Source organism: Plodia interpunctella, chromosome 14 (assembly GCF_027563975.2).
Source record: "Plodia interpunctella isolate USDA-ARS_2022_Savannah chromosome 14, ilPloInte3.2, whole genome shotgun sequence".
Lineage (NCBI taxonomy): Eukaryota > Metazoa > Arthropoda > Insecta > Lepidoptera > Pyralidae > Plodia > Plodia interpunctella.
The window spans coordinates 6,252,813-6,275,726 of record NC_071307.1 but is presented as its reverse complement, the minus strand read 5'-3'; the positions used below and the strand labels follow the sequence as shown (position 1 = coordinate 6,275,726).

Genomic DNA, 22,914 nt, shown 5'->3' with positions numbered 1-22,914 from the left:
AAAAAAGAAATTGATTAACTCAATTTCCATTTGGGCCTTTACAGAATAGATTTATAAAGTATAACTTACATTGTTATATAAAAATAAAATTAAAGTAAAAATGGTAAAACATTCTCCATTCAAAAGCAACTCCTAATTAAGAGTAATAAAATCAGGCAAACCATTATGCAACAGCTGACACAATAGACCTTAAGAATTAATTTGAACTTTTTTAGTCTACTTAATGAGTACATGTAATATTTTCTACTTCAGTTTGAATTAAACATGTGACAATCAGATGTACTGAAGTCCGTGGTAGAAACATATTTACACTAATATTTATACATTTCACAAGCAAGGTTTATTGATAAAAAGGAAAAAGAAATATTCCAAGGTAGGTAACAAAGCTTAACTACTATCTGAAATTCATTCTCCATTGCTTTGATGCAAAAGACACATTTTCAGGAAAATTTCCATAAAAGCATTTGAAATTAGAACTCTCAATTTGTTATGTTTGCCCAACAGCCTTTTCTTATAATAAAACCTTATACAGGCTGGTGCATAATAACATTAACAATATTGGCATTGGAGAAAAAGAAAAAGACGAATTGCAACCATCTTTGCTGTTGCATGTGCAATACTCAATGAAAATATTGTAAGTGCCAGTCCTCATGAGACAGAATCTTTCATCTCCTTGAATACCAACTTCACCAAGATATGCACAGCCTCGGAAGTAACGCCACACCCCATTTACTGGAAGGATAAAATTTATAAATTAGCAACCTAATTATTTTCAATAATGCTGCAATCATTATCAGAATATCTATTGAAGTACACTTAGGTTTAAAATAAAATTAATTTTAAAATTATGTTTATTGCTTTCTATTCAATGATATATACTAAAAGAATAAAAGTATTTACAACATAAGTTAAAAATTAAAACTAAAATAATAAATACTAAATTAATTTAAATAAAAAAATTATACTATAATAATATCATTGCTAAAATTAGTATTAGACAAGAGTTGAGATATGTTACTAATAATGCTACTAACAACACTTAATTACTTTACCTTTTTGTCTTATTTTCCTACACATCTGTGGTCTTATACCGGGTAAGTGCGACAGTCCTTTTTCTTGTTTACAATCAGTGATAGGTACTGAACTGTTATCAAAAGGATCGGCGCATTTTGGATCGTTACTTGAACGGCAGTTCCAGCATTTAATTCCAAAAGCTGTAAAATGCAATTTAAATTTTAAAAACAGGTAAGTCAGAGCCTTAGGGCGTGACCACTGATTTCTAACCCCATATTTCTCAACAAATACTCACCGCATTCAAAGATACAAAGTAGTACAATAATACTTAGAAAAAATTTCAGCCACTGAGCCATTTTTTTTAAATAAAAGCTGCTGTATTATAAAAAAGCTGCAAATGAAATTCCAAACAAAAACAACCCCAGAAACACAAACGAACATCAAACGAACGATATTTTTTTTTTATTTGACATTGGCAGATTAGATTAGTGTTGAACGAAAAGTTCGATTCAGAAAACTCACTAACACAGATAGGTACAACCATGGAATTAGTAGTGAGTACCTACTAATGAGGCATATTACACAAAGCTCAGCGCAGATGGCGCTACTGATACAACTAAGATACATAAACATTGCCAAAAAAGGAGAAAGGAATTAGTGTATTATCCTGAAAATAATAACACTATTTTAGGTTATGTTCTGCATTATTTGATCAACTGTGGTCATAAAACTGATATAAACTTTATTTTGACTGAAGATCTTACCTGTATGAAGTCCATATTTTAATAAGTCTTCACGTGTGAGGTGTTTCGAGCTTCTTTTTGACTATTTACTGACTCGAAAATTTTACAGCGTAAGGCGTACCTATTCCATAGTTTTCGAAGTTTTTTTATCTTATGGGAAAACTATGTTTCCCAATATTTCGGCACCCGAATATGCTATATTGTTGTATATTTTCACAAACAAATGCTTACATAATGAAAGGATTAATAAAGTACTCTAAAATAAACGTTTTAATCGACATAGCAAAAGGCGGCAGAACTTTTGGTGTACCTAACATACAGTGCTGTACTCTGACGGGATAAATGTGCAGTAACCTACTAATTCCATGGTCAAGAATCAAGAAAGTTAAGAAAATAAATGAATGAAGCGCTGCCTTCTATTGGCTTGACCATGCTATTTAGGCAATTGAAAAAATGTAGTTTGTTAAAAAAATGTTTTCTTATCTTTCTTGATAGAGTGTATGTTAATGTACCTAAGTGTATATAAGGTTTTAAGATATTTTTCTTAACTACCTAAACTTTCAAACAATTATATCACAAACAATCACATACAATAATACCTATTAGTTTATAATATATACCTATTTATTTATCAAATATCGCTTTATCGTTTTACCAGTACAGCTGTAAATCAGCGCTTTAGCTCAATTACCATAGCACAAAGCTGTTGGTTGCCTTTATTGCCAGAGAAAGCTCTTCTTGGTTTAGGTTATGTGGTGTGGTGTAGGTGTGAATGAGATACGTAAGCCCGGTTTACAGGGGAAGTGAGATACAGACATGATCTTCGTCGTCCCGACAATTTTTAGGCGATCCATTAATTTCATAGTAAGTAGGTTCGTTCTAAATTAGTCCCTCCCTAGTCGCCACTTCTTCACTACTATGACATTACACCAGACACTACGTTGACATTGACAGTTGAGTTCGTTTTGTGTTTGGTTGGTTGGTTTGGTTAATTAAGTTTTGTTTAGGGTGTGTTCGTTTCGCTGCATTTATTCAATTGTTTCAATTAAATTGATTAAGTACATAATAACAAAATAAAATAACATAACAAAATGACTACTAATGTATGTTTAATATTTTTGATTTGTATTCTTCCATCAGGTAAGCCAGTTTATGTTTGTTTGTAATTGTTTTTTCGTATCTAAGGTAGGTTGCTGATTTTTTACTTGATTTCTAGCCTTTTGCGTACGTTGCTATCAGTGCGCATCATCTCAGGACAGTAAAGGGGATGACACATGTGGAGCATATAAGAAGTTTGATAGAGAAAGCCATATAGCGGTAGAATGCAGCAGTGATGAATCTCATATGCCTGGATCATTTTGTATGAAACTTACTCAACAAAGCCCAAGAGGATTCATTTGTAAGTAAATCTATACTAATACTTATCTACAATAAAGATTGGAATATTTCTGTGAAATTATTTTAATGAAATACTGTGAAGTCAGTGTCTGACTGAAGCTTGCCTTCAGCCAAAATTAGGTTCGTCTTCTTGGTCCATCTTGATTTGACCTGGGTTTGAACCTGGGACTCCAGTGCAACAACCTGACATGATGACTATTAGGGCTAATAGAGGTTGTTGATGGAATGTATGCGAAATCACCATAGTTTGGCAAACTGTTTGCTGATAGTGTTGAGCTTTATGAAATTTAACAGATTCTTCATCTGTTTTTCATAGTTGGACAAAAATTAAATTTTGAAGAATTTTTTTGTCCAAGATCTAAATTTCATACAAATATCAAATGTTTATAACATAACAAGAATAGAGTTTAATAGTTATGCTTAAACATGTCTGATTTCTTTTTCTAGGGGATGGCCGTTGGCGTCAAGTTATTAGAAGATGTGCTTCTATTGCTGACAATGGAGTCACAGGAGTCTGCAATTGGGGTGTATACCCTAATGGAGTTTATTGGGAAGAATGCTACTGCTCGTCTGACGAGTGTAACAGTTCCACATTCCTTAAATCCTCTCTAGTTGTAATTTTAAGCACAATCACATTTGCTTTATTACTTAAATGTATGCTGTAAGCTGTATGCTATAAGATACTGTCAAAAAGTGCCTTTAAAATGACTGAATTAAGTGTTTACTTTTAGTTTGTGTAAGTAAATGATCATGAATCATACTAATCAGAGGAATGAAATGCAAAATTCTTTTTTGTCTTGGTTATGATATTGATTACCATACATACCAATGCACAACTGAATAATCAATTTCAGCTATTTTAGGTGCCTAATACAGGTCATTAATTTTTATGTTACCCAGTATATGTTTTGCATCATCAGCTATCTTATAACATTTTACAAAAAATGGGGTATACTTTTTACAAGTTGTCTCAAAAATGTTAAGGATTTAAGGTTTAACATCATAAAACGAAATCTAAATGTATATGAATAAGATGATACTTAAGCTTATTATATTTTTTAGGACATGCATTTCAATTTTTACATATTTTTTCATATACAAAGATAAGTTACTTGATTTTCCATGTCTTACATTTCTTTCAAAATGACAGTATGTCCATTGTGTCCGTCCATTTCATTATTACTATTAAAGTTTTTATATTTTGAAAAAGGTCCATAGTTTTATATTTTTCGAATCTCAATTTAGGGCAATTGCTGCACTGCACTTACTTTATACTTATAGGCTTAATAGTTCATGTAGTTGGTTAAGATACGGTGAAGAATCTCTGAACAATTTTTATACATCATTTTTGTGGTTTCAGAACTTGCATTATTTCACTTATAACTAGTTTACACACTTGGCACTTTGGCTTACTTGTGTATTTATTGTAGAAAACTCAGTTTTCTTATGAAATATACATAATATCAGTCTATGACAAAAGTGAACATAAAGTAGAGTGATATGATTTTTATGTTTATAAATTCTGTACAGTAAGCTTGTAAAAAATATTAAACGTCTACTAAGTCGTTAAACTAAATAAGCTGCTGTAATATAATAACGACATACATACGAATGTATGCCGTTATTATATTACCGCGGCTTATTTAGTTTACAATATAAACTATAATGTTGTTCAATTAAAATATTCCCACCAAATGGTTGATTTCAAGATATGTAAGAAAATTTAATAAACAGCATGTAAAATCATTGATATTTTGAGGTAGAAATGAAATAAACTAATTGTTTTCATATTTTAATAACTAATTAGCATATCTGTTAGCTATATTATTTACTCATGAATTCAAATTATTCATTCTACGAGACATTCGACATTCGTGACATTCTACGAGAAAAGGTACCTTTTGGTGCACTTACTTATTTTTATAATATCTTATTTTTTGTAATCGACTGCCCTTCATAAGGTACCTCTAAGGTTTCTCGTGGAAGCACGTTTGTTTTAATGTATGATGTAAGCATATATAAAATTAGTTATTTATACATATACCGTCCATAATTTGTAAGTAGTCCGAGAAAGAATATAATGATAACGTTATATACATTATTGATTAAATAAAGTTATGAAGACAAAAGTTTTTTCTTTAATTCTTACGTTCTATATTTTCGAATGCAGGTTTCCTCACGATGTTTTCCATCACCGGAAACAAGACTTACTTGCCACTTGGGTATTAAGTATCGACCAAAGCTGTATGAAGTTTAGGCATATTACAGAGGAAAATTATCGAAAGTTTCCTGGTAAGTTTAGCCAAATATGTCTGGAAATATTAGAATATACTTTTGTATCCCTTGTGATGTTATTGTAAATTAAATGATCTATTTTGTAAACTTCCAAAGTTGCCGGCAGTTGTGGAAGTTTCACAACTTTGCTTGGATAAGAAAATATTTATGGTAGTTTTCATTTCTAGTGGACATGTCCACTATACATAATGTGTAGAAGAGAGAAAACGAACCAAAAGAATGTTGAAGTATGTGGTTACCTACTTCAACATTCTTTTGGTTCAGTGTTTACTATCTTTAAGGCTTATTTTTTTACGCTTCATGAGGTTACCTACTGGTTACAGAAGAAAAGTGAGATTAAGATATGGATGGACTGTGTGATAGGATATGGAGGTGTGATAGGAGTGGACGTGATTATAAAGTAGAAACTTATTGAGACAAAAATCATTGCGCTGATCCCAAATGATGCGAAATTGTAAGGAAGATGATGACTGTATTAAGTGTAGAGGACTGTATTAGTAGTAGTAGTAGACAATTACAGAAATAGGTACAGTAGAATTACAGTAGGTGCAACAAGATACTAGCTTTTGCCCGCGGATTCGTCCGCTATCATTTTCCATGAACATTTCTTTTCCGGAACGAAAAGTTTAATATCCTTCTCCGTACTTCAGACTACAAGTAAGACACATTTTAAGATGATTTGTTAAGCAGTTACAAATTTACTTTCGCATTTATAATATCAGTTAGGGTACCTAACTGCTAAAAGCAAAGTGTAAAATTATTCCGACCGATTTAATAAGTACTTCCCGTAATTAAAATTATTATTTCTCACTTCAGCTTTAATGAAATCAAATTAATGTTATATTTTTATTCGTGACATTAATTTTACTTCCCATATAACGCGCATATATCGTAGGGAAATTATTTCCGGAATTGTAAAAAAATCTTTTGCATTTTACACACAACAACTCAACTGAGAAAAATATTGTGTGATTTATATTTGCATTTTATATAACGCGCGTCTACGCTGCGCCCGCCGCCCGCACAGATACTATTTTCCAATCTCGTAGCAAACGGAGATCGTGGTCGTAGACCATTGAATAGTCGTAGCTTGTAGAGTTCGTAGCGATCTCACGAAAGCTTTTCAGTAATTATATTTAGGGATATGACTGAAACTGTACTGTGTAAACTATCTATAATAATATAAATAAAATCATTTAATTCATCCGTCTATAAATAAATGTAACTCATCTTCTGCTTAATATCACACCAAATATATTTTTGGAGTGACCTGCCGTTGTTTATCATCGTGTAATAATTTATTGATTTTCATTTATTACTATTAAAAAAATAGGTATGATTTTTTTATACTTGACAAACAGAGTATACTTCAAACTGAAAGCAATTAACATTCTCAAGCAAATTAATTTAACGAAAACAATTATCCGTAGTATTCATAATTGAACTAAAGCGGTAGACGGAGATATCTGGAAAATGTCCTTTTCATAATAATGAATTATCATTGCTCATTGAGCTCTCGCTAGTTGCCTCTAGCCGATAGCCTTCGGGAGCAGTCGTGAGTCGTCGACATTTGAAGTAAGCTATTTCGATGATTCATCGGTCCTCTTCTGACTCATACATGAACGGTCAGAGTAAGCGAGTCAGTATGCGTCCGCCGCAGCTCCCGAGAGCGTATTTTCATCGGAATCCCGGTCGAGGCTTGATATTTTCCCGTAGGCTAGGTTTCAGCCCTCAGTCCTCTGGCGTCGGTGGAGGAAAATTCATACTTCAGCCGCGTCGACGCCGGCTACACATTTTTGTGAGGAATGATTAAGTAACCATTGGTTAGCGACGCGTTTTTTTAAACGTCGTACTGGAACTGTTTTTGTTTTGCGTTAATTGAGTGGTGACGTCTCATTTACATTTATTTATTTTTCTTTTTGTTTTGAGAGCTTCATAACTGACGATTAGTGGTTCTGAGAGTGAAGTTGATCCGTTGGCTTGCGAGCTTCCGAAGGAGCCGTGGTATTTTTCAAACGGCGTAAGTATTTTTTAAATATTTCCTGAGCTGTTGAGCGGAGTTTATCAAGTTTGACTCTATAGTTAGGTCACGCATATGGACTGAATCGGTTCCTAGCTGTTAAAAATCAAAATCTGTGCATTATGGTATAATTATGTGTGATTGTGTACTTGATTATTTCTAAAAAAAATGAAGCGGTGGTGGTGTAACGGTTAAGACAGGGACCTTTGTGAACCGAAAGGTACCTACCAGGTTAAACCGAAAGGTCTTGACCACTACTTCGTCACTACCTTGATCCATTGATGGGTTCCATTTGTTGATCATAAAAGGTTTTGTTTTTACCTAGTAAATATTACATAGTCCACAAGGACTATGTGAATATATTCAATATATTCATATGTCCAATAGAGATTATGGTAAATTACAAAACCTTTTATGACCAACAAAGCGTTTCTAAAACTTGATCATAATTCTTTGTATACTATAACACGTTTCGGGACCGTGCAGGAAAAACCTCTATGCTTTCTTATAGAGTTAAATATTCTGACACTGTTACAGGAAGGTAAATATAAATTCAATTATCAAATGTAGCGGAATTACAAACAACTTGGCATGGCAATGAAGAGAAACGTTTTAATTAAAACATTTAACTTGTATAGGTACTTAAATCGTTTTTAGTAACTATATCGAGTGCCCATTCCACAGGTAATATATACATTGAATATTTAGCTGTTGTTCACAACTCCACCCGCTGTAGCGTACAGATAGACAGACTATCGAATTTATACATAATAATACTTATTATCATGATTGTGTACTTGACAATATACCATTCTTTTTCTGTTGTTATCGAGTATACATTGTATAACGCTACTGTGTCCGATTTTAAAACGCCTAAAACCGCCTAAAACGAGGTATTAGAATTGACGTTAGTCCATTTACACGAAGCCACATACCAATACATGGAATTAGTAGGCACCTACTTCGTCGGAGTACCTACTAATTCAATGTACCAAGCATTATAATTTTGATGCGCATTACCAGAAATTAAGAGTTGCGTTATCCAGGATGAAAGTAGCTGTAAGCGTTTGTGTGCGGGAAACTTAAGCACGAAACCTTTAAGATATTATAAAATGTACTGGGCTGGAAAATCAATCTAATATGTAGGCCAATCGATCTTTTGTTTCGATTGTATTCGATGTCCTCAGGGCACACAGCCAATTCCTATATATTCCTCACAATGTCAAGAGCTACTGATTCCATTAGCAGACCTTCCGATGAGCCCTGGTTCGTGACGAAGTAATAATGTAGGTACTCCGTAATGTTGTTTCTTCACTTTAGATCTACTTAGTTACCTAAGTTGTATGTATTTATGTACCTAGATCTAAACTGAAGATGCTTATTCCAATTTACTAAAATGGGAAATTTGAAAAATGTGTAAACTAGGTAAACTAAACATTTTAGGAATCGGTGATGGTGATCCATATCACAGATGAAATTAGTACACTTTTTTTTTCTTTTTACCTCTAACGCAAGGTTAAAAATGGCGCAATTCCATTTTATAATGCAAAGAACAAATAAACAATTTGAAATATTCAACTGTTTCAGAGTTCGCAAATAAATAACTCTGTACAATTTCACTGCTTTCGCGCTCGGATAGAATTGTAGATACTTTATCTTATGGACGCATTTATTCTCAATAACCACTCTATTTTAAAATAAAAAAGGATTTTCTTTCAAAGAAATGTTTTATTTCAGAACACAGACGAATTATTGACATTTATGCACAATGCCTTTGTGGTAAATGAGGAACGTTATTATTGAAAGGTACTTTATGTATTTATACCCACTACCCAGATGGAGTTTTTAAAGATTAAATTCGTATTAAATTTAGTTCAGTGGGTTAGAAATGGAATAGCGCGTAATTTAACCTAACATTGATTGGAAATAGTAGATTATAGGTACTTATACCGAGATAGTAAAGCGAAGCGTAGAAGGTGAAATGTCGTTTTACTGTCGAGGTATATACAGATGTATGTACACTGCTAAATATTACCATAATTTTTTTACCAATTTGTCTGTAAACACTTAATGATTAGTAGGTACCTATTCCCAAACAGAAAAGCCATAAAATAACATCGTTAGTTGTGTCCTAGATTTGATTAAATGGCAATCAATCTAGAATCTAAACTGGTCGTATGAAGTGCATCTGCTACGAAGCCATACAAATAGAGTTAGGTTTAGGTTCTAGCATAAACCAGGCGTTAACGTTTTTCCTGGCCTATAGCTATACCGTTCTGCGATAGGAAATACTGGAGCCAGTACTCACAAGAACTTTTTGATCCAAAGTACTGTATTGCTATGTCTGTCATCTGCAACCTCTTCTTCTTGCGTGGTGAAAGGTTACGGTGACTGTACGTTATGCCTATGTATGTATCAGTACGTAAAAAAGAGAGGTCAGACCTCAGAAAGAGATAGCAATATATGTAACTTGCATCAAAAAGTTCTTGGAAGTGGTAGCTCCAGTATATATCTATATCTTCATGGCCTATTTAATATATCAAACTTATATAGATGCGTTTAGGCCCGGCGTAAACTCAACTGGCGATAACTGGTGTTTTCAATGAACAAGTTCAAACCAATTGGCTAGATTGAATGAGTCACGTGGATTGTGTCTATTAAAGCAACAACTCTCGATAGATGGAAATATAATATAGCGCTGCAATGTTAATTGAAAAATACATAAAAGTATATAAGGAGAACTCGACCAAGAAAAATAGCGATGTATGATACATTCTACGCATACGATAAAGCTATGGCTTTATCGTATGCGTTTATAATGAATGAATACGATTTTAGGATTCTTCTTATGAAACAATTCACTTTTGATATTTAAAAAATGATAATGTCATAATAAAAGATCGAGTTTTAGCATTCAGGTTTAGTCAATTTTGATCATATTTTGATATTGTTATCGTTTGCAAAAACTATATAATGTCAGTATGACAAAAATATACTAAACGCTCCCACGTCTGCTATTTGTTGGATACATTTTAGGTGAAAAGGTAAACACCTGAGTGGGCTATTCTTGAATATTTGATCGCAAACCCTGCCGTGAGCAATTCTCCAGGGATGTACTGCTCCTACGGGCTGCTAGCTTGACAGTTTGTGATTTTCCACCGTCAGAACACAATTGTCCTTATTTACTTCTTCAGGTCGCTCGATCTCGAAGAACTGCTGCTGAATCATCATTCTCAATCACCAAAAAACAAACATTTTGTGCGGTTACGAAACTGTTAGAGTCATTCCCCACTGCTCAGTCGTGTTCCGTTGCGACGACGCAGCTCGTTTTAACCCCGTCGCTTAGGGTAATAAGGTGGCGATTTTCCAGTATCCTTATATAAATACCACTGTCCCAAACCAAAATATTATTATTTTCATGTCGTTTCTGTTAAATTACCGCCTAAACATAACCTCCTTTGAGCTTAGATGTTCGCTCGAGCGTCAGTCATTTAATTAGTAGGTCCAATAGCCCTTGTACCTACGGAATATTGTTCAGGAAAGCGTGTGCCAAATGAGTTTTTTTTATTACTGGCCGACGGAATTAATCGTTCTATGTAGTGTAGTAATTTCGTGTAATCCCTTAAGGAGTAGCCAAGAAATCTTTCCTAACTCATATTATGAGTGCGAAAGTAAGTTTGTTTGTTAGGTAGCTCATAAGCTTTATTTGCTCAATCTTTGAATTCATTGCTCAAAAATCTTGAAGCAAGGAGAAGGAGATACTACATACTTTTTATTCTAGAAAAAATACTGCTCTCGATGGAAAAAAACGCGGCCGAAAGCGAAGGCAATAGCTTGTTTAGATAGAGAGAAATTATTGCTGCCTAAATATCTAAGTAACAATCAACTGTGATGTGAACTAATACCCAATCAAAGGCAACCACTTAATGTGAATAGTTGATAGGGTATAATTGCGAATGACATGTACCTTCATTAAAGAGATTTATTATAAGACAAACAGTAGAATCTCCACTAATAATAATATACTAATAATACACAGTCGCATCATATCTCTCTCTCATCTGAGCGTTTTCTATGTCTCCACATTCCTAATTTTTCTTCTCCACTTCGCACAGTGTTCGGCACCCCTAGCTGTCTTATCAAACACTGTCTCATTTGAGCGTTCTCCCGGTTCCTTCTTCAGCCGTTGAGCGCCGGAGCCTTATCCACTTCGCACGGTCGTCACATCATCTTTGACAACATTAAGCAGTTTTTTTCGTATACTTCGCAACGCAACACTACAACTACAATTGAGACTTTTGAACGCGAAAAGCAATAAAATATTCATAAAAATTTGGTTAGTTGGACCTGAGATTTCAATACGTCACGACAGGATCTTTGTTGATATAGGTCTAAAGCAATTGTATTCGCGAAATGGGACGAAAATTTCATAATTACCGAAGTGGATTTTAGAATAATAAATAAATTATAAATTACTAGCGGTTCGTCCCGACTTCGCTCGGTTAAAACCATTTATAGAATGTAGTGATTACTTTGTACATAAAATACGAACTGGAAAAGTGTTAGGTCGCTAAACACTTTTTCACAGCATTTAAAAGTCCACAGTTAAAAGCCTTTCCCCAAGGTAAAATTTTCCCGTAATCACGTCGCTTACGCAACTTGATGATGTATATGGAATGGAACGACATACTGTTAAATAGGATGCTGCCATTTGCTGTTTTACATACATGCTCACCTACATATAGTAGTTCTGTAGATAGGTAGGTAAGGGTCTATAAAAATAAAATTTTTAAAACAAAATAAATTAAAATTAAGATTCATCATGAAATTATCTTTCTCATTGGTGAAAATCGCATTACAATTCAGTAGTTTTTGAGATATACCTGATAATTACGATGGTCGAACTCTGTTTCGTGCATACTAATGATGCAAGAAGTAAATTAGTAGGGATTTTGGTCGTTTGTTACCCGCATATTTATTGAAAATATTTTGTTTATATTAGTGTAAAATAATTGGTCCGACTATTTTTTTTATAAATCATAATTCCAGTATGTACTTAGCAAGTTATAATTACAATTTCTACGAACACCCGATCAGTTTATTGTATATAAATTGCTTTCTATTCTGATTGGAAATCTCGGAAGCCTTCATTCGACTTTGACTGTTGTTGTTGATGGAGTTAGCATATTTAACTTTATCCTCTTTGTAATAAGAGCTATGAGATAAGAAGATGCCTTTGGATTTCGATTAACTTTGTACACGCTTGTGATTAGAGCCGAGGGAATAGATGGAGTTTAGTGGTTTTAAATGAAACTTGTATGTTTCGTCACTAGATGGCTATAGCTTTATCCACTATAATGTCTATTACATAGATAAAACTAGGTATACATTATTTCGTTTAACGAGTTTTCTTTGAGTTTGTTGTTTCAAATAGGAGAATGAATTGTAGTTTCTAATATTTTACAATCGGCGTTTCTGTCAACTTAATCTACAATGGACTTATAAGTACTTGAAATCCCCCTTACCCTAACACTAATCTGTAACATTTTCTTTCTAGTATCAGTGCTGTACTACTTTCAAAGAGTAACAAATTAATTAATGAGCAGTGGGGACTCTAATCTGTAGGATTTATTATTCTAGTATCAAAACTATACTAGGTATTCCGACATAGAACAAAATTCGTAAATAAAATATTTGTTAATAATGTTATTAATTTTGAGACATGTAAGGGCCTTTGGCACACGTGCCATTGATAGGTGGGACAAAGATTTGGGAAACGTTACTGTCAGCGCAACGGAAGCCTTGAAGGTTAGGCATTCATACCTTCGAATCTCCCCTGAAATTCCCTACACCCACTCACTCCTATAACTGATATGGTAGAGTTCAAAATTGAATGACAACACACGTCTCATGATAAGTGGACTGAACGCCCACGCACGGCGGAAAATAGATCCCATTCTATTGTAAGAATAAAAGGGTAGAAATGAGACATTTTGAATATAATAGTTTGTATGCGTGTCAACGTTCTGTGTTTGGTTTGATAGTATTATTGTAATGATGTGTTTAAAGGTCATGTTGTTCCTATTAGTGTAAATAATGAAATATACCTATTTCGTGTGACTATTGAATCAAAATAGTGTGTTTGTCTGTTTGTTTGTCGGTCTTTTACGTCAAAACCCAGCATTGGATTGAGATGATTTTTATTGTGGAGCTATTTGGAGAGGGACATAGACAGCTAGTAGAGAAATATAGCTAAGTGTAAGTGTGTATTTTAAATTCTACGAGAACACGACTACGTTCGCATGCACACAGAAACCTGTCTTCTAGTCTTTCCATAATAGATTATTTGCCTACGGTTTAACGACCGGCCGCCTAATGCCTGATGTCAACCCTCTTTGGGAATGCTATTTTTGCCTATCAGCTACAAAGGTTGTGTGTCGCTTAGTCGCTTTGTATGATATCACCGGGATGATATGGAGTGGTTCTATCACAAGGTTCTATTCTAGTGGGTCTCACATGCCGCTCTGCAGAAACTATCGAAAACACTTCAAGGTTTTGTTGCAGATGCGAAGAGAATACAATTCATGGGGAAATTGGCTAAAGTATTTTTTATAAATGAAAACTCTAAAACCCGACCAAAAGCAGACTACAACGGGTGTGGATCGAGTTATGAGAAAAGTTCGCCGGACTCGGACCGCTGCTCAACCAACTTTACGGACAAATAAGAAAAACTCTATGTTATTTCTAAGTTTTATATATATAAAGCTGCAAAAAATACCTAAATACATATTCAAATGCTATGTACGGGAGATACATACTTAAATAAAAAAAATGTTTTCAGATGTTTGCATTTACCAAACAACAATACCTAAATCAATTCAAACGTTTTCTTCCACATTTATGCATGCTATTTATTATTTACTAGCGGCCCATCTCGGCTTCGCTCGGGTAAAACGATAATAAATTATACATCGAAACCTTCCACAGAAATCACACCTCAAAACCCGCAATAAAATCCGATGCGCACTTTTTAAGATCTAAGGTATATATTTTTTTTTGGAATGTATAGTTTTATCGAACAATCTAGTTATTATTATATAGGAATACAATTCTAGACATAAACAAATCCATCAGTATTTAAGTGTGCTCTTTGCACATGTTAAAGTCCAGTAAGAAGGATTATTTTTAATTACTAATCTATCGTCACATTAGTCATTGAATTCACTAACATCACTGATATGTTTAGATAACGAAGCATTTTATCTAGATTTTTTTTCTACGAAATGTACTTTTGATAAATCTACACAAAATTTGATAAGTTGATTGCTGATAGTTATGATTTAGAATAACAGTCTAATTGAGTTATCTACAAAGTAAATACGTGTAGAAATACGTGAAAATGAATTTAGAAAACAAAGTGGTAATTGTAACTGGTGGAAGTTCAGGAATCGGAGCTGCTATAGCCAAGCTGTTTATTAAAGAAGGTGCTAAAGTAGCTATAGTGGGAAGAAATGAAAATAAACTAAGAGCAGTAACTGCGGAATGCGAGAAACTGGGTAGCAAACCTTTAGTGATTACCGCTGATGTTTCCAAGGATGCCGAAGCAAAGAAAATTATAGATACAACCATAAGCCAGTTTGGACAACTGGATGTCTTAGTCAACAATGCTGGAATTGGTAAATCAGCCGGCATATCAGACCCAAATGCTTTGCAAGTATATGACGAAGTAATGGGTGTCAATCTTCGATCAGTTGTTGTGCTTTCCCATTACGCCACTCCACATCTTGTGAAAAGTAAAGGAAATATTATAAATATATCAAGTGTAGCCAGTTTGGGAGTGATGTCTGCCAAAAGTTTTGCTTACTGTGCTTCCAAAGCTGGATTGGACCATTTTACAAGGTGCATAGCATTGGAACTTGCACCGAGTGGTGTGCGATGCAATAACGTGAACCCAGGACCAGTTCAAACTGATATTTTGGAGAATTCCGGCATGAATGAAGCATATCAAGCTGCTATATGGAACAATTTCAAAAATTCTACCGCCCTGGGAAGAATCAGTGACCCTATAGAGATAGCTGAGGTGGTCCTATTTTTGGCAAGTGACAAAGCTCAGTGCATTACAGGATCTTCATTTATTGCTGATAACGGAACAATATTGAAGGGAGGATTGAAAGCGGCTTAAAAATGTCAATAAATTACTTGCAGATAAAATGATGAGAACCATTATGTTTCCTTTATTTATTCCTTCATTTTGATACGAATTTATGTTTTTTTATTTTTTGGGGCAAAGATAATCAGATACCTACTATCATAACTTTTAATAAAACGAAAATAAGTTTATAAAGGGATATAAAAACAATGTTCCTTGTGTTATATAAACTGCGACGAAGGTGATAACTAATATTTAAATTCAAGTTGATGTAACATTTTTATGATAGGACTTTCAAACAATCCACATTACGTAAGAATGTTATACCCTACATCTACTGATTAGCCGATTAGTAACAACTATTATCATCTAAAAGCATTGCCAATTAATTCATTCTAAAGTTCGTATTTTATCCGTATCTTAATCAGTAGGCTAAAATAATCTCAGTATACTAACTAGCTACAATAACTAGCTACAATACACGTATTTTAACAAAATTAATTTAATAAATGTTGTCTGTGTGATTTTAAAATTGTTTACGGTCAGTCAGACTGATAAATAGGTTATAACTGATGGTTCTGACCATCAGTCATAATTAGTTCGGTATTCTTCCTAACTGTTGTGATAATTTTAATATTTATCTAGTAATTTCGATTTCGAAGACACATTCACATTATATGTATAGTACCTACAATAAAACAATGCACTTTATTGACACACATAATACTCAATAGCTATAAAGAAAACAGATAAAAAACTAATGTGAGAGATTTCATTATTATATAATGAAAAGTACTGTTATATGGACAGCAGTCGTGATTTTGTAATTAGTAAAGTCAGTAATAATGAATTATAAGAATAATTATTTGTAATATAAGAAGAATTGAAAAGAATAACAACTGTATCAAAACTATTTAGATTTTATTAAAGTATATTCTAATACGTGGGCTACCTATAGTAAGTGGTCTTGAAATCTACAAAGCTCAAAATCAAGTAGTTATATTAGTGTATACGTAATAATGAGTGTTATACATGAAATAATATAGGCAATCAATTTTAAAATATCTGCAGTCAACATGTTCGTTTTTTATCTTATCATTCTGGTGTAAATGAATGAGAATACCTATTTTGTAAACAACAGTGTCAAAGGAGCGAAGCCTTGTCCATGGAAATTTTGTTCTTTTGAAAATAATTAGGTACGTCGTATTTACATTTGCCAAAAATAAATAAAATCTATTTGATTTGTTTCAGGTTCAGGCATGGTTTGAAAAAGTGAGGTAAGATTTCAAAAAATATATCTACCTACTTATTATTATATCCTTAATAATACTATAAAAATCTGCTTGTCTCTCTTTCTGTCTATGTCTGTCATAGCTTTTATGCCTAGAAAAGACGAAATTAATGCGACCGATGGTTGGAATCACAGATAGGTAAACATTTTGAATCTGTGGTTGGAATGTTGGGTCCCTTTATTCGGATCAAACATACACTACTTTCGGAATATAAGAAATAAAATAGTTCATTGCTATGTGTAATATCTACAAAATATGGATAGATAGATAAACTCTTTATTGCACCATTCACAAAGGAGTTATAAGTTACAACAAGATATTCAAACATAATGAGATATGAGAGGATATCAAAAGAAGAAAATATAATGATGAAAATAATACCACAATGTCAACTCTGTTAGACACTGAACAAGCTTTGCAGGCATAGGCCCTAGGCTCTTATTCAAAACAATTCCTGGTTCCACGTAAAACTAACAATAAAGTGAGATGAGTATTTTTCCATTTAAAAAGAGCAATATATTGAAATGATGCAAACAATCTATATTTATTAACGAACCATATTATTAAAATAAGGACAGATAATAATGAAACCGATTTTAAATTTGTTGAAGTTCGTCAGAAAACGCGTGCCAACGGTCTGAAAACTAAGGATGCTTAAGCTTAAGCTTAAGATCGTGCGAAGTGAAAGAAACCAAACCCAGGACTCCGTTGAACGAAAAGAGTTTGTAAAATTCTGTAATTTTCAGAGGGAAATCAAACATAGGACGTCTCGCAATTTACGACCATAGAACAACAAAAAAGAAAAAACAAATTTGCTTGGGGCCATTGCCACTTCGTTGAGTCTGTCAGACTTTATTAACATTGTAGGTACGTCAGATAACGTCAAGTAAATTATATTATATCTGTTGGCTTGGGAACTAGGTAGGCTGTTTTTCTGTAATTGGAAGAAAATGGAATTATACCGCAATGTCTAAAGCCGGCTCCACACTATCGTTTGTATAAGAAACATTGCATAGTTTGTATAAGATATTATATTTACCGCAAAGAAAAACCAGCAATGTACGACGAAGCCACAAAATTTTGCAAGATGTTTGCCGATAGAGTAGAGCCAACATAAAACAATGTAAGGAGTTTAATAAAACAATGTCACGGTTATGATGCATGATGCAAAGCGAATGCAATTTTTTTACCGTCATCCCCTCACTACCAGTGAGTCCTCGGTAGTTGGAAGATATTAAGGCGTAGACAATGTTAAAGAACCGATCTCATGTTAATATAATCAATTGGGAGAATTTTTGTGTTTACCTAATTCACATCCGACATAACGAGCTCGACATAATGTGCCCGTTCCATTTTTAAAAGCTAATTCTTTAGTTCTTTTTTTAATTAAATAAATTAACAAATAACGAAAGAAAACAACAAATTCCAGACATGGTTAAGTTTTATCATTCGATACAGTTGATGTACAACGACACAAAATCGATAATAAAATTTGCTCCTCGATAAAATAAGGTACTCCTTTAGCATTTCAATCATTGGCTTTTCAAGAAATATTCAGGCGAATTGGGTCAGGAACTCAGGAAACACGACCGATTCGCTGTGCGACCTTAGATTGCAAATGTGGATTTTATTGGACCCGCATGTTTATTTTTGTCTAATATAAAAAGTTATATCTGATACCCAATGTTGCTAATGAAAATGTTTGAACATTATATTATTTTGTGTTTACAGATTAAGAGTATTACATCCACATCATCCACGACATACTTACATATTGTGTCGCAGTTAGTGCCAATAAAAAGTATTATGTAAATAAGATAGGTATGCCGTTTTCACCTTTTTACTAGCTGCTACGATTGTCAATCGCTACGAACGCTACGAAAATCGTAGCAAAATCGCTACTAATTTCAATAATAGGTGACACGAAAGAAATATTGGAAGGAACTCTGATAAAATTGAATTAGATTTGGAACATAAAAACTCATTCTTGCGCGTGTAGTTCTGCATGTAGTATTCATGTACGTATCTATACGTCGGCAGATCTTTGTTCGCCATAATTAATTTCTAATTACTTTCCTCGTATTGCTCCTTGCATCCTTAATTAATACAAACTACTCAGAGAATTTTGCATAGCTACTGCGTACATGCGCTGAATTATGTCGACTTAAACAATTACTAGACATAAAAATCGAAGTTAACAAATTCAAGCAGAATTGTTTTTCAATAATAAATCCAAATCTCAGATCAGTTCTACCTAGGCCACACTATAGTTAGAGTATAGACCTAACTAATGTGTCCTGGGCACAGCTTGTACAATGTCCATCCAAACACGCGTAGGATAGGCCGAGCTGATTTGACCTAGGACAAATTAGTTTGGCATGAAATATATAAATATAATATCGTCAAACACGTGTAATAAAAGTTTGGCTGGTAACATTATAATCGACTGACTTTCATTAGATGTATGTTATTTTTAGTACATAGCGTGTGGTGACCGCTATAGCATAGGATCTCTCCATGGATGTCGTACGAAGTGAGTAAGGGATATGAATAGCATTGACAGCTGATACTAATATTCCCATTCCCAAAGCAAAGATTTGATGTCAAGCACAGTCATAGAAATATTCGAAATTAATAAAATATTTAAATTCATACACTCGTGCTAAATCTATACATTCCTACTCGTGTCACACGAGTTTGTACCCGTCCGTATACTAATCTGACTCATGTCTTTCGGTGAAGGAAAATATTGTGAGGAAACCTGCACATTGGTTGTTTATTAACTTGTGTGTGAAACGGAGAAGGCAATAGCAAACCACTCCATTCATAGTGCCAAGAAAGTTGTTGTGTGTGTTTCATACCACGTAATAACCACGACCCTCAGCCATGAGGAAATGCGACTATAAAGAGAAGAGATGTTTACTAAGTAGTATCAGATTGTTCCACTAAAACTCTTGAAATTCAACCCACAAACCCATATTAAGTCAGGAATCACCACAATATCCGTGACTACGTGTGTGTGAAGTTGGAATAGTGCCCAAGTCGGAACTTAGTTCGAGCGCTCCAATATCAAGCTGTTAAATTGAGGACGCGGTTAGAAATCCACTGATCGAAATTTCTTGAAATGCAGCTTAATATTGAACTATCTTGCTTCAGCGTTGCTATAAGTGAATAAAATCCAACATAGATGAAGCAAAATTACAATAAAATACGAAAGATGCTCTCTTAAAGCAATTCAAATTCAGAGCATATTTTATTTTCCTCCAAATAAAAGAGAGAAAACCATTACGTGGCTTCATAAAATTAGAATCGTAAAGCTGAAAGTTGGGAATTGGAGGTACTTGAAAACAATTTGGGTGATCATATAAAAATTATGATTTCAGTGCCGCTAAATGTTCTTGCATTTAAAGTAATCAACACTTGAACACGCTCCAATTTGTTTCTAAACCTAATTGGTGTCCAATTTATGTATAGACAAAATAATAAAACGACGACTATTAATAGTAGAGAAATATATTTGCCTAGTAAATTTTGTAAGGGTTTTGTTTTATTGTACGCGGGTGTCCTCACGAGTATCTAATAGCGCGCGACTAATAATTACTAGAAAATATTTATTGTTTTTTTTTTAAATTATTTTTTAACTGTATCAATACATTTATTACTCTGTATGACAGCATATTCAAGATAATACTATCAAGATCCGAAATTCCTAATGTAGAAAAGCGCCGTAGTAAAGCAATTGATAATATACATTAGAATGAAATAAAATAAATATTAAAAAATATATTTTTTTACTATATATTACTTTTACAATTATATATATTTTTACTTATCATTAAAAAATGGAATAAACTTCATCTAACATCGATTGACAATACATTTAAGTAGTGATATATTAAAATAAAACAACAAAACAGGCGTATACTGATTGATGTGCAGGACGTGTGGGACTGTAGCATAAGTTTCGCCCTCCATCTTGAGTAGGGTCAGTGATTGACAGCGTCTCACCAGGTAAACAGCCAATTTACAGGAACTCGTGGCCTGAAATCGCAAGGAAAGTATTGCGGTCAAAATAGCCTTTTGAAAAAAAAAAACATTCTACTTCCCGTTGGAGGGTAATTTCTGCGCCCACTCACGTTTCTCAAGAATTTTTATACCCATCAGGATTTGCGAGGGGCCTTGACTTTTGCACGTAAGATGGGGGATAAATTTTTGTAAAAGTTGATAGGGCACGCCAATCACTTACCGTTATTAACTTAGGCATAATATATTTTAAAGCATGAGATTACCAAGTCTAATAATTGTTAACGAGAGTTAACAAAGTGAAGTCATAAACATGGTGTTTGTAATTTTCCTTCAACGATTTAAATTATCTTTCTAAGAATTCAAGTAAGTAGATGTAGGGATATATTATTATAACCTAAAAAATGTTGATTGATTGAATTACTAAAATAAAATACTTAGGTACTTAAATTAATCGTACAACTTTTGGCCAGACTCGAGAATGTAATCCGCGCATTACTGTTTTTCTATCATAAAGATTCACCATACCTAAAAATTCCTATGCCAATTGGTATATTGTCTTCTGATTCATATCAGATTTTTGCAAATTTTCATAAATTTGCAACGCAGCGTAAAATATTATGAATTTGAGCCCAACCTATTCGTTGTTATGATTGCCATCTAGTGGACGCTAAGAGCCAAAAGCTCCATTCAGTCCCCTTAGTAAAAACAGCTAGAGTGTAGATAGATAGCTATAATTCAAACACCAAATATAGTAAAATTTAACGCTTCATCTCAGAGTTAAACTCAATCCGTCCCGTTCTTATAGCATTGTTTATGTTCTTATTAGCAGCCAACCCAAGTAAAACCGTAGTAAACTTTACATTTAAACCTAAACCTTCTTCAGGAATCATGCTACCTATTGGTGAAAATCGTATAAAATCCTTACGATACACAGACAGACGTGACGTGACTTCTTTTTATAATACATTTATAAAGAAGTTATTATGACTGTTTAGAGGATAAAAGACTACGAGTTCTGACGGGAATAGAAAATTCCTATTTTCTATTCCCGTCAGAACTCGTAGTGCAAGTGCAAGTGCAATAATGATACGACACGCTTTATTTAAAACTATTCTTGAAGGAAAGACTAAAAGAAAGATGATCAAGGAGACCTAGGTAGATTATAGAGAAAGACTCGCATAAACGGGTCAAATGAAAGAGAAGGCCCCGAAGATAGCGGCGAATACTCCACCGGCAAGAACACTTATATAAGAAGAAGATGCATGGTAGAACAATCGAAATCACGTAGTTGATGTTAATGTACACGTACTTACAATGAGTCCCATTTCTTACAAACGTCAATTTGCGCTGTAGTCGACTGAGCGGAAACGCCCCCCGCTACGGCGCTGTGTACCTGGACTGACCTGGTTACCCAGCAGCCCGCTCTCATCGCCTGACATTTCGCCTTTTTTAATTTATTGCTTTTTCCCACCACTTGCTTTTTATAGCGCAGTGGCAAGCATGTAAGAAACATGTAGATATTTTCAATTCGGTATTAAAAATATCGACTTAATATTTATTGCATAATATAATATTTATTGCTTAATATATATGTGCTTGCATATACGTTTGATATTTTGGGCATATGAACTGAAATAATAAGTATTTGTTATTATTTGATGAATTTATTTATTTCATTTATTGATATAATAATGTAGGTATTGTATTATAGCTAAAAAAATGGAACTATATACTAGTCTACTTAATAACTCTATAGTCCAAAAGCAAACTTCCAAAGAAATCTATGTCGAAAAATGGTTTTTTTTTCTCTCTCGTTAACAAATTGACTGATCGGACTTTGTATGGAAAGTCAACATTTTATGTTCTTTGAAATGCAATTTTAAGTTGATGTATTCCTGTAAGTACTTAAATTTGATCAAGAGTAAAGTACTAAATAGAACCAATTTAACTTTTTTTAGTTGGAGACATAAAATGGAG

General features: G+C 33.6%; 4 protein-coding genes across 5 annotated transcripts in view; 3 read left to right on the top strand and 1 right to left on the bottom strand.

Moving 5' to 3' along the window:
• Positions 1 to 371: 371 nt before the first annotated feature.
• On the bottom strand, positions 372 to 1,482 carry crok (crooked). The gene is made up of 3 exons (XM_053754398.2): positions 1,310 to 1,482; positions 1,053 to 1,214; positions 372 to 732 (listed from the first exon to the last, which is right to left on the bottom strand). Exons 1-3 carry the CDS (start codon positions 1,368 to 1,370, stop codon positions 512 to 514), a joined length of 444 nt encoding a protein of 147 aa, XP_053610373.1. The 5' UTR covers positions 1,371 to 1,482; the 3' UTR covers positions 372 to 511.
• Positions 1,483 to 2,702: 1,220 nt separating this feature from the next.
• On the top strand, positions 2,703 to 5,284 carry LOC128675172 (uncharacterized protein). The gene is made up of 3 exons (XM_053754396.2): positions 2,703 to 2,897; positions 2,974 to 3,156; positions 3,603 to 5,284. Exons 1-3 carry the CDS (start codon positions 2,849 to 2,851, stop codon positions 3,818 to 3,820), a joined length of 450 nt encoding a protein of 149 aa, XP_053610371.1. The 5' UTR covers positions 2,703 to 2,848; the 3' UTR covers positions 3,821 to 5,284.
• A 1,835-nt stretch (positions 5,285 to 7,119) lies between these two features.
• LOC128675168 (uncharacterized protein) overlaps positions 7,120 to 22,914 on the top strand; it is a 47,007-nt gene continuing 31,212 nt past the window's right edge. Inside the window, exons 1-2 of one of the 2 annotated variants that reach the window (XM_053754389.2) lie at positions 7,120 to 7,470; positions 16,871 to 16,896. The gene's annotated coding sequence lies outside the window, so the exon portion shown is untranslated. The remainder of the gene's footprint in view (positions 7,471 to 16,870; positions 16,897 to 22,914) is intronic. The other variant, XM_053754390.2, reaches the window with a different exon arrangement.
• On the top strand, positions 14,809 to 15,694 carry LOC128675169 (uncharacterized oxidoreductase MexAM1_META1p0182-like). Its single transcript, XM_053754392.2, has one exon. It carries the CDS (start codon positions 14,870 to 14,872, stop codon positions 15,650 to 15,652), a length of 783 nt encoding a protein of 260 aa, XP_053610367.1. The 5' UTR covers positions 14,809 to 14,869; the 3' UTR covers positions 15,653 to 15,694.

What these genes read in the sequence shown, in the direction of transcription:
- crok (XM_053754398.2), bottom strand. Translation starts at nt 1,370, where the DNA reads ATGGCTCAGTGGCTGAAATTTTTTCTAAGTATTATTGTACTACTTTGT. An exon ending in ACTTTGTATCTTTGAATGCG is followed by an intron (nt 1,215 to 1,309) that starts GTGAGTATTTGT and finishes TGCATTTTACAG; the next exon opens with CTTTTGGAATTAAATGCTGG. An exon ending in TAGGAAAATAAGACAAAAAG is followed by an intron (nt 733 to 1,052) that starts GTAAAGTAATTA and finishes TTATCCTTCCAG; the next exon opens with TAAATGGGGTGTGGCGTTAC.
- LOC128675172 (XM_053754396.2), top strand. Translation starts at nt 2,849, where the DNA reads ATGACTACTAATGTATGTTTAATATTTTTGATTTGTATTCTTCCATCA. An exon ending in GATTTGTATTCTTCCATCAG is followed by an intron (nt 2,898 to 2,973) that starts GTAAGCCAGTTT and finishes CTTGATTTCTAG; the next exon opens with CCTTTTGCGTACGTTGCTAT. An exon ending in AAGCCCAAGAGGATTCATTT is followed by an intron (nt 3,157 to 3,602) that starts GTAAGTAAATCT and finishes TTCTTTTTCTAG; the next exon opens with GGGATGGCCGTTGGCGTCAA.
- LOC128675169 (XM_053754392.2), top strand. Translation starts at nt 14,870, where the DNA reads ATGAATTTAGAAAACAAAGTGGTAATTGTAACTGGTGGAAGTTCAGGA.